This window comes from Salvelinus sp. IW2-2015, unplaced genomic scaffold (genome assembly GCF_002910315.2).
Source record: "Salvelinus sp. IW2-2015 unplaced genomic scaffold, ASM291031v2 Un_scaffold7234, whole genome shotgun sequence".
Lineage (NCBI taxonomy): Eukaryota > Metazoa > Chordata > Actinopteri > Salmoniformes > Salmonidae > Salvelinus > Salvelinus sp. IW2-2015.
Window position 1 is genome coordinate 1 of NW_019948494.1, and position 11,671 is coordinate 11,671.

The 11,671-nt window shown below is 51.2% G+C and overlaps 1 protein-coding gene across 1 annotated transcript; it reads right to left on the reverse strand.

Moving 5' to 3' along the window:
- Window positions 1–9,974: 9,974 nt before the first annotated feature.
- On the reverse strand, window positions 9,975–11,415 carry LOC112079211 (intermembrane lipid transfer protein VPS13B-like). Its single transcript, XM_024145223.2, has 2 exons — window positions 11,214–11,415; window positions 9,975–10,380 (listed from the first exon to the last, which is right to left on the reverse strand). The coding sequence occupies exons 1-2, from the start codon at window positions 11,309–11,311 to the stop codon at window positions 9,975–9,977; spliced, it is 504 nt and encodes a 167-aa protein (XP_024000991.1). The 5' UTR covers window positions 11,312–11,415.
- Between the last annotated feature and the right edge of the window lie 256 nt (window positions 11,416–11,671).

Consider the following 11,671-nt stretch of genomic DNA (forward strand, 5'->3'; position numbering starts at 1 on the left):
CTGTTTTTGGTGCTGCGATTTCTCTGATTAGTGCGAGTTGGGATGCTCGCACCGGTGCGCTCGTGTCGGTTCATTCTATGTATGGCATGATCAGTTGATGAGGTCTTGGACCAGCATCCATGTGTGACCTGTGCTGTTCTGCTGTCTCTAGCGAGCCACAGGCCGGTGAAGCTGGGTGGGTTAACCTTACCATTAATCTTTTAGTTATACCATCGTAAGGAGGAACTACTGAATATACGATTAACGTCCACTCATCATCGTTCCTACCAGGAATATGACTTACGACGGATACCAGTGTTTTTACCCAAATACATGGGATCTGTACGCCGGGCGACCCTGGATCCACAAACGCTCGCGACGCTTGCCCTGTCTGCGAGAGCGAACACAATAGGGGGAAACCGAAGGGCGTGTCTTGCGTGGTTCAGATCTACCAGATCCCAGCACCCTTCGAGACGGTCCACATTGCGGTCCCTGCTCACCTCCCTAACGCAATACTACTCGCCAACTGACCCCAAGGCTGTGTGGTATCCCCTCTTGACTAAATCACACGGGGTTGAAATGAAGATCTGCGAGAGCAACTCGGGTAGCTGTCTCATTCCAGAAGACATCCAAGCGGACTTGGAGCTGACGTTGCGCTTTGAGTCTACGGTAACATCGCGCATAACGATTCACACGGAGCGAACTAACCTGCTGGATTGCTCGGTGCAGCTCAGTCTGGATTTTCTACTTCATCGACATCCGCGCTGGGATGAGTGATGGTATCAAACAAATAACTCGTATGCCGGATAGTAGCCAGCGGAGCGCGGCGGGGGTCTAGCTTGGCTCCCTTACTTGTAACTATAACGAGAAAGTGAGTGGTGATCATCATAACCACACTAGACAGGAGACTCTCAGGTCTAATTGTCGCTGTACTACCTTGATCCCTTAAGAACAAGACTCCTCACCACAAATCCAACATGTTCGCTCCGCCTGCATTACTACAAGTCTGGGAATCCTTCTCCACTTCAACACTCATAAGTGCTCAACGTAGTGCCGTTATTATATCATTCACCCCCCCACGAAGACAGTACCAACAACTCGTCTACTTGGCTCCGTGGTCACAAACGCTACAAACTACTATCTGCATCTGATCGTGCTTGTAACTGGAGTAAACCCTGAAGGGTACTATGCATTCATCGTAACCCTGGAAGATTTTTAACAACGCCTCAATTCTATAAATAATCAAAGAGCCTCTCTATACCTATCACAGCCTATCCGCTCTGGCTTGGTGTTGGGCACCTCAGGGCTGGAAAAACACTCTACTCAAGATTCCACTGACATCCTATATCTCTGCTGTCTCTACACTCAACCTTGGCTGTGTGGTTATCTACTCTAGATTCCGCAAACCACCGCATCTATTCAAGGCTGTCGCCTCCCTACCCCACGCCCCACTTGTCGGAAAAACTGGCTGTGGTCCTGTGGGACTCACGACTTTCACCATCATGGAGTTCTCTCGAAAACTCTTCCCACGCCTTTGTTACCCTAAACAACACGAACTCAAACAACACACCTGCCGCTCCTGACTGCGAGTGCTCACTAGCGTTCTGTATTTCCAGAATCGCGCACCTCTCTCGAGCCATATTCCTGAATTCCATAGCACCATTCAAGGGACTCTGGTTGTGTGCGATTCAACACTCTAGGCGATTGAGGAGAATACCTAAACCTCCTGTTCTTGCCCGATTCCGCGATTCCCAAACACCAACGAGCTAGATGTTTGAGTACATGTAATCCATAGATGCCTCGACCATCTTCTGCCTGAGCGATGTTTCACTTAGGAATATGTGCAACTTGACGATCGTCGTAACCCTCGAGCTAGCCTGTGATATCGATATTACAGAGATACCTAACACACCAGACAATATCTCCGTGGGATTGGACCGGCAGCTATTTCGCTCCGTCGAAACTGAAAGCAGCCGCGATAGGCACTTGCTTGTTGGTTAATCTAAACACCGAGCATCAGCGGAACCACCTCTCCTGCGTGACTGCTGGGACATCGCAACTGACCAGACATACAAAACGGCGCCTAGCTATTGCTGTCTCCGGTCAGTAGGGATCATACACACCACAGAGGCATTCAACACACACCAAGTAACAAGTATCTGACATAGAATCGCGAGTGCGCAATCTTACCAACAGCTCAGACATCAAGAGGTATGTGGCAGGCAGTCTCCAGTAACTCACGGATTACAAAAAGAAAACCAGCCCCGTCGCGCGACTCGAGGATCGTCTTGTGGCGTCACACCCAGTCAACCCAAGAGCTAAACCAACTTTTGATGCCCCTCGCCCACTATGCCAGGACAATATCCTCACTGGCTGTGCCACCTTCGACACCACGAGCCACCCACCACAAAACCGCGGCGGGGCTTGGTTCTATTCACCTGAGCACGCAGAGAAGGTTATGCCCACTCTACTCATCTGCCAGACCATCTACATTTTAAACGTGTTAACCACCTCCGCAAGGCTGGGCAGGGGCGCGAGCGCCATTATCTACGAGATCCACCCCTTCTGCCCCCAGCCTGCTGCCTTACCATCCACAGAGCATTGGTGCTGGCAGGTAGCGATAAGTCTGGTCTGGTGTGTTTACGGACTATATTCAAAATCAATCCTTAGTAGACTCATCGACCATCGTCTTCCCCACGATCCTGCTATCAGTAGCAGCCACCACCTTGTTGGCCTCGTTGCCTGGCCTAAAGAAAGCCTAAGGTAGCTGAGCTAAACGCACTACCGCTAAACGCAGATCCACACCTCCCGGTCATGCACTCACTGTCCGTCAATCCCAATTGAAGTGCTATCATGAGAAAGACTTAGTCACAGCAGCACCCCAATATCACCGGTTCCTCAAGCTTGTAGCCGTGAATCTACCAGATCCACACCTCTCGTCTCACGTGCGTACCATCCCATACACCCCACTCCAAATTTGCTTACCGACCCAATAGCAGCCTTGCGCCTGATGTGGTTCTACAGATCCACACCTCCAGTCTCGCATGCTCTCCTACAACACTGGCTGTTGGTGGTATCTACTCCCAGATCACACACCTCTCTGCTGTCTCTACACACACCTGGCTGTGTGGGTCATACTACCAAGATCCACACCTCTCTGCCTGTCCGCTCATCTATCACCTGGCTGGGGTGGTATCTCACCCCAGATCCAAGCACCTCTCTGCTGTCTCTACACACCCTGGGCCTAGCTGTGGTATCCTACCCAGTCCGAACACCTCTCTGCCGTCCTCCTCACACACCTGCTCTGGTGTGTATCTTACATCCAACCTCTTGCTGTCTCTACACACCTGGCTGCGTGGTTCCCTGCCAGATCCCAACACCCCATCCTTCTGCTTGGTCTCTACACACTGGCTGTGTGGTCATCTACATTGATGTCCACAACACTGTAGGCTGTACTCTAAATACAACAACCTGGCTGTCGTAGGCTATCTACCAGATCCACACCTCTCTGCTTCTCTACACAACCTGGCCTGGGTGGAGATATATGAACCAGAAGTCCACAACTAGCTCTCTGCTGTCTCCCTACAGTACAGCTGGCTGTGTGGTTATCTACAGACTCCCACACCTCACTTCTGCTGTCTCTACCAGCAGCCATGGCTGTGTGGTATTCTAACCCAGATCCACACCTCCTGCTGTCTCTACTACCACCCAGTGCGAGCTGGGTGGAAATACCAGACCATGCAGAGCAAAGCTCCCACCCCTGTACCTGTCCTATATGAGAGTTACAAAGCCTGCTGTCTGTCCCTGCCTGCCTGGACTGTCACATTGATCTGCTGCTGGCACCAGGTCCAGTGGATAAAACAATTGCGTTACACGCTGAGGACATCTACAACACACACACACTACACAACAACACACACACAACACACACACACACACACACACACACACACCACACACACACACCACACACACCAATCCCACACAACACACAGCACACACACACACACACCCACAACACACACACAACACACCACACACACACACACACACAACACACTCCCATCCTCCCTCCCTCCCCTCCCTGTCCTTGGCAGACCGCCTACGGCCCTTCAGTGTCCAGACTACTCTGCTGGAGCTGCTAGAAGCAGCCCGTTATTTACGAGGGAAGAAACCAGATGAAAACAGGAAACAGAAACCAGTCACGAACACTGAAGTTATAGATGAATCACTTAACCTGACGGATCAGGGCCCAATCAACAATCGTAAACGTCCACGATGAGTCAATGCTGCCCACGCTGTGAGTCCAACTGTCACCTATAGGTCTGTTATCAACTCCACCAGTCATGTCTTTACCTCACAAATATCTACCAGTCATGACCTTTACCTCACATATCTACTAGTCATGTCCTTTCCCTCACATATCTAACCAAGTCATGTCCTTTACTCAACATATCTACTAGTCATGTCCCTTTTACCTCCATATCTACCAGTCCATGACCTTTACCTCACATATCTACCAGTCATGCTCCTTTACCTCACATATCTAACTAGTCTGTCCTATACCTCACATATCTACTAGTCAATTGTCCTTTACCTCCACATTTATCTACTAGTCATGTCCTTTACCTCACATATTAACCAGTCATGTCCTTTACCTCACATATCTACTAGTCAGTCCCTTTACCTCAATATTCTACTAGTCATGTCTTTACCTCACATATCTAACATAGTCACTGTGTTTTACCTCACATATCTACCTAGTCCATGTCCTTTACCTCCACACTATCTACCAGTCATGTCCTTTAACCATACATATCTACTAGTCATGTCCTTTACCCACATATCTACGCAGTCATGTCCCTTTACCTCACATTCAACCAGTCATGTCCTTTACCTCAGCATATCTACCAGTCTGGTCCTTTCCATACATATCTACTAGTCATGTCCTTTACCTCACATATCTACCAGTCATGTCCTTTCCTCCATATTCTACCAGTCATGGTCCTTTACCTCACTATCTAACCATTCAGTCCTTTACCGTCACATATCACTAGTCATGTCCTTTACCTCCCATATCTAAAACCAGTCCATAGTCCTTTACCTCACCATATTACTAGTCATGTTCCCTTTACCTCAACATATCTACTAGTCCTGTCCCTTTACCTCACATATTCTACCAGTCATGTTCCTTTACCTCACATAATCTACCAAGTCATGTCCTTTACCTACATATCTACTAGTTCAATGACTTTACCTCACATATCTACTAGTCATGTGTCCTTTACCTCACATCATTCTAACCAGTCATGAGAATACCTCACATATCTACCAGTCAATGTCCTTTACCTCACATATCTACCAGTCATTTGTCCTTTACCTCACATATCTCTAGTCATGACCTTTACCTTCACATATCTACCAGTCATGTTCCTTTACTCACTATCTACCGTCATGTCCTTTCTCACATATCTACTCCAGTCATGACCTTTAGTCACATATCTACCTAGTCATGTCCCTTTACCTTCACATATCTACCAGTCCATGTCCTTTAACCTACATAATCTACCAGTCCATAGTCCTTTACTTCACATATCTACCCTAGTCATGTCCTTTACCTCACATATCTACCAGTCATGTCCTTTACCTCAACATATCTACCAGTCATGTCTTTACCTCACATCAATCTACTAGTCATGACCTTTACCTCACATATCTTACAGTCTGTCTTTTACCGTCACAATATTCTACCAGTCAATGTCTTTAACCTCACATATCTACTAGTCAGTCCTTTACTGCACATATCTTACCAGTCATAGTCTTTGCCTCAATATATACCAGTCATTGTCCCTTTACCTCACATATCTACGAACGCTAAAGGTCTATATCAACCACACAGACATGGCTGAGGCAGGGAGGAAGGCCAGGGGGGGGGGGGGGTGGGGGGGAGAAGAGAGAGAGAGAGAGCAAGAAGAGAGAGAGGAGAGAGAGAAGAGACTGATCTTGGCAGGTGTCCATCACCTTCCAGTTTTAACAATGTTTTTCACGGGTGGCCCTTCCACAGCTCCCTGGGCTACCCAAGAACAGACCAGGTCCAGACCAGGCCAGAGGCAGGCCTGATGAGGAACAGGGAGAGAGGGAGGGGAGGTGCTGAGTCCCTGATCCAAGGCGCTGGGAATTATTTACTTAGCTGATCCCAATATGGGGAGGAGGCCTAGCTTTTTCCACGTCCCAACGAGCTTTCTAGAGACCTGGGCCTTAATGACTGAGAATGGGAGCAATGGCAGAACCAAGAACCTGGAACACTACGGCTTTAAATCCAGGCACCAGAAACCAGAAACCTGGACAACTACGCCTTTAATACAGCAACAAAACATGGAACAAGAACAAACTTGGACACTACGGCTTTTAATTCAACAACCAAAAAAGAACCAGAACTGGACTGACACTACGGCTTAATAGCAGCCCAAAACAAGAACCAGAACCTGGACCTGGACACTACGGCTTTAATTACAGCAACCAAAAAAGAACCAGAACCTGGACCTGGCACTACGGCTTTTAATACAGCATCCCTACAATAACAAAGCCTGTGAACACTCGGCTTTATACAAACACCAAAAAAACAAGAACCAAAGAACCTGGACACTACGGCTTTAATACAGCACAAAAACAAGAACCTGGACACTACCGAGCTTTTAATACAGCACCAAAACAAGAACAGAACCTTGACACTACGCGCTTTTAATACACACCAAAACAAGAACCAGAACCTGGACAACTATGGCTTTAATACAGCACCAAAAAAAAGAAACCGAACCTGGACACTATGGTGCTTTAATACAGCAACTCAACCAGAACCTGGACCTGGACACAAGGCTTTAATACAGCAACCGAAACAAGAAACCAGAAAAACCTGGAATCACTAAGGCTTTAATACAGCACCGAAACCAGAACCAGAACTGGACACTACGGCTTTAATACATGCACAAAACAAGAACCAGAACCTGGACACTTACGGCTTTAAATACAGCACCAAAACAAGAATCCCAAGAAACCTGGACACTAACGTCTTTTTAATACAGCACCAAAACAAGAACCAGAACCTGGACACTACGGCCTTTAATAACAGCACCAAAACAAGAACCAGAACTGGAACAGCTACGGCTTTAATACAACACCAACACAATCCACTTGGTTTGAGAGGGGAGGCAGGTAGCCTAGTCGGGTTAGGGCGGGGATGTCAGGTAGCCTAAGTGGTTATGAGGGGGAGGCACGGTAGCCTAGGTGGTTAGAGGGGGGAGGCAGGTAGCCTGTGGTTAGAGGGGGGAGGGCAGGTAGCCTATGTGGTTAGTAGGTGGGAGAGGAGGTAGCCTAGTGGTTAGAGGGGGGGAAGCAGGTAGCCTAGTGGTTAGAGGGGGAGGCAGGTAGCCTAGTGGGTTAGAGGGGGAGGCAGTAGCACTAGTGGTTAGATGGGGGGAGGCAGGTAGCCCTAGTGGGTTAGAGGGGGAGGCAGGTAGCCTAGTGGGTAGAAGGAGGGGAGGCAGGTAGCCTAGTGGTTAGAGGAGGGGAGGCACGGTAGCTAAAGTGGTTAGAGAGGGGAGGCAGGTAGCCTAAGTGGTTAGAGGGGGAGGACAGGTAGCCTAATGGTTAGAAGGGGGGAAGGCACGGTAGGCCAAAGTGGTTAGGGGGGGAGGCAGGCTAGCATAGTGGGTTGAGGGGAGGCAGGTAGTCTAGTGGTTAGAAGGGGGGGAGGCAGGTAGCCTAGTTGGTTAGAGGGGGGAGGAGGTAGCCTAGTGATTAGAGGGGGAGAGGCAGGTAGCCTAGTGGTTAGAGGAGGCAGGTAGTTAGTGGGTTAGAGGGGAGGAGCGCAGGTACCTAGTGGTTAGAGGGGGGGAGGCAGGTAGCCGTGAGTAGGTTAGAGGGGGAGAGCCAAGGTCGCTAGGCTGGGTTAGGGAGGGTGGGCGACGAGTAGCCAGTGGTTATAGGGGGGAGGGAGGTGCCTACGTGGTTAGGACGGGTTAGAGGCAGGTAGCCTAAGTGGAGTTGAGGCAGAGGGGGGAGGCAGTAGCCCTAGTGTAGGGGGGGAGCTGAGCCTAGGTGGGTAGAGGGGAGGCAGGTAGCCTAGTGGTTAAGAGGGGGGTGGCAGGTTAGTCCTAGTGGTTAGAGGGGGGAGGCAGGTAGCCTGGTGGTTTAGAAGGGGGGGAGGCAGGTAGCCTAGTGGTTAAGAGGGGGAGGCAGGTAGCCTAGTGAGGTTAGAGGGGGGGAGGCAAGGTAGCCTATGTTGGTTAAGAGATGGGATGTGCAAGGTAGCCTAAGTGTTAGAGGGGGAGGTCAGGTGCTAGTGGTAGAGAGGGGAGGCAGGTAAGCCTAGTGGTTAAGAGGGGGGGGAGGCAGGTACATAGTGTTTAGAGAGGGGGAGGCAGGTAGCCTAGTGGTTAGAGGGGGGGAGGCAGGTAAGCCTAGTGGTTAGAGGGGGAGGCAGGTAGCCTAGTGGTTAGAAGGGGGTGAGGAAGGTAGCCTAGTGGTTAGAGAGGGGAGGCAGGTAGCCTATGGGTACGAGGGGGGGAGGCAGGTAGCCTAGTGGGTTTAGAGTAGGGGGCGCAGGTAGCTAGTGGTTAAGGGGGGGAAGGCCGGTAGCACCTAGTGGTTAGAGAGGGGAGGCAGGTAAGCCTTAGTGGTTAGAGGGGGGGAAGGCAGGTAGCCTAGTGGTTAGGAGGGGGGAGGCAGGTAGCCTAGTGGTTAGAGGGGGGGAGGCAGGTAGCCCAGTGGTTAGAGAGGGGGGAGGCACCGGGTAGCCTAGTGGTTAGAGGGGGAATGGCAGGTAAGCCTAGTGGTTAGAGGGGGAGGCAGGTAGCCTAGTGGTTAGAGGGGGGAGGCAGGTATAGCCTAGGGTTAGAGGGGGGAGGCAGGTAAGCCTAGTGGTTAGAGGGGAGGGGGCAGGTAGCCTAGTGGTTAGAGGGGGGAGCAGGCCAGCCAAGTGTTTAGAGGGGGGAGGCAAGGTAGCCTATGTGTTAGATGGAGGGAGGCAGGTAGCCCTAGTGTTGAGGAGGGGAGGCAGGATAGCCTAGTGATTTAGAGGGGGGAGGCAGGTAGCCTCGTGGTTAGAGGGGGAGGAGTAGCCTGGGTGGTTAGAGGGGGGGGGAAGGGCGCTAGCCTAAAGTGGTTTGGAGGGGGAGGCAGGTAGCCTAGTGGTCTTAGAGGGGGAGGCAGGTAGCTCCAGTGCCAGAGGGAGCGGTATAGGTTAGAGGGGGGGCAGGTAGCCTAGTGGTTAGAGGGGGGAGGCAGGTAGCCTAGTGGTTAGAGGGGGAGGCAGGTAAGCCTAGTGTTAGGGGGGAGGCAGGTAACCTAGTGGTTAGAGGAGGGAGGCAGGTAACCTAGTGGTTAGAGGGGGGAGGCAGGTAGCCTAGTGGTTAGAGGGGAGGCAGGTAACCTAGTGGTTAGAGGGGGAGGCAGGTAGCCTAGTGGTTAGAGGGGGGAGGCAGGTTAACCTAGTGGTTAGAGGGGGAGGCAGGACCTAGTGTTAGAGGGAGGGAGGCAGGTAGCCTAGTGGTTAGAGGGGGAGGCAGGTAGCCTAGTGGTTAGAGTGGGGGGAGGCAGGTAGCCTAGTGGTTTAGAGGGGGAGGCAGGTAGCCTAGTGGTTAGAGCGTTGGACTAGTAACCAAAGGTTGCTAGATCGAATCCCTGAGCTGACAAGGTAAAAATCTGTGTTCTGGCCCCTGTTCACAAGGCAGTTAACCCACTGTTCACCGGTAGGACCGTCATTATAAATAAGAATTTGTTCTTAACTGACTTGCCTAGTTAAATATAAAGATAGACTAAAATAAATAAATTCAGGCCTGTCTGGATAAGTCACCCACATCAAATACCATTTCACTGCTGTTTCTACGGCAACGGCCCACTTTATTATCAGTTATGTGTTGGTCCAGGGTGTGTCACCTGTTGCCAGCTCCGTAGGCTGTATCAGACTGATGGGGATGAACGTTAGGGGTTGCGGATTAGACTGACTCAGTATCTAACAGTAGTCTCACCTGTTGCCAGTCCGTACGGCTGTATCCCAGACTATGTACAGTGTTCTGGCTGATTGTTGAATGAAGACCGGGTCTATGAAGACGTTTCCCGTCCAGGAGGACGTTGTTGGAGCAGCCGTGTGACCCGCGCCTGGCCCTGCAGTATGAACGGCTGCAAGCAGGCGGAGCCAGGTCAAAGTTCCGGTACTCCAACAGTCGGCAGTCCAGCTCGGTGGAGAACTGGATCTCCTGCAGAGCCGGGCTGAGCTGACGCCACGATACCACCGCTCCACTGGCGAAGAACACCCGCGGCTCCTGTGCCCCGATGACCAGGTACTCTTGCTCCTGGGGCAACTTCCTGTCTGGCAGGAAGGGCGGAGTCGACGTGACGGCACTGGAGAACGGAATAGACAGACGGACAGAGGAGATGTGAGTGTGAATCTAATATACAACTAAAGTGGCAGTAGTACAATGTTCCAATACTAGAGACTTCAAGATGAAACACCAGAAAATAGCAACAAAAAAAGACCAATAGTGATTTTCTGGAAAGTTTTCCACTTTGTGTGACAGTGCTACAGTACCTGTGCCCACAGCTGCTCCAGGTTGTGTTACAGTAACCATGTGGCCCAGCCTGCTCCAGGCTGGTGCTACAGTACCTGTACCCAGCTGCTCCAGGCGGTGCTACAGTACCTGTACCGCCCAGCTGCTCCAGGCGGTTGTTACAGTACCTGTGCCCAGCTGCTCCAGGTTGTGTTAGGCCAGTGACTCTGTACCTGTACCCAGCTTGCTCCAGGCGGTGCTACAGTACCTGTGCCCAGCTGCTCCAGGCGGTGCTACAGTACCTGTACCACAGCTGCTTCCCGGGCAGGTGCTCCAGTACTGGCCGCTGCTCCACTTTTACGACCAGCTGCGGTGCTTCAGTACTGCTCGCTCAGCGTGTACAGTAACTTGCCAGCTGCTCCAGGCGTTGTGTTACAGTACCTGTGGCCCAGCTTGCTCCAGGCGGTTGTGCTACAGTACCTCTCCGCAGGCGGTGACATCTGTCCGCTGCTCCAGGCGGTGTGCTACAGTACACTCTGCCAGCTGCCCCTCAGTGCGGATGACAAGTACCTGTGGCCAGCTGCTCCAAGGCGGTGCTAACAGTACCTGTACCCCCAAGCTGCTCCAAGCTGCTCCAGGCGGTGCTACAGTACCTGTGCCCAGCTGCTCCAGGCGGTGCTACAGTACCTGTGCCTAGCTGCTCCAGGTGGTGGTAGAGGTGCAGCTGTATCTGTGCCAAGGTGAGAGACACGCCCAGGGAGGGCACGGACCAGGGGGCGAAGCATGAGTCGACCCGGGTACAAGCTGCCAGCGCCGTAGGGGACACCAGCTGGTCACAGGGCAGAAGCTGGGACCCCGAGGAACCCTGCTGAGAACCTGACTCACTGTCAGAACTGTAAAGAGATACATAAAGAAATATTAAAAAGATTAACAGTTTATAAATCTGACTCACTGGGATGGAGAGAGGAGAAAGAACAATTAGCAACACTTCCAGTATTTTGTTAATATATATTTTCTACCTCCCGGTCTGACCCAGGGAGAGAGGAGAAAGAACAATTAGCAACACTTCCAGTATTTTGTTAATATATATTTTCTACCTCCCGGTCTGACCCAGGGAGAGAGGGGAACAGCACGTGTTTCACTAT

Bases quoted from the DNA above. Each gene is read 5' to 3' on its own strand.
- LOC112079211 (XM_024145223.2), bottom strand. From the start codon at position 11,311: ATGCTTCGCCCCCTGGTCCGTGCCCTCCCTGGGCGTGTCTCTCACCTT. The intron at 10,381-11,213 runs GTACTGTAGCAC...TCCGTTCTCCAG, and splicing joins CCTGGAGCAGCTAGGCACAG to TGCCGTCACGTCGACTCCGC.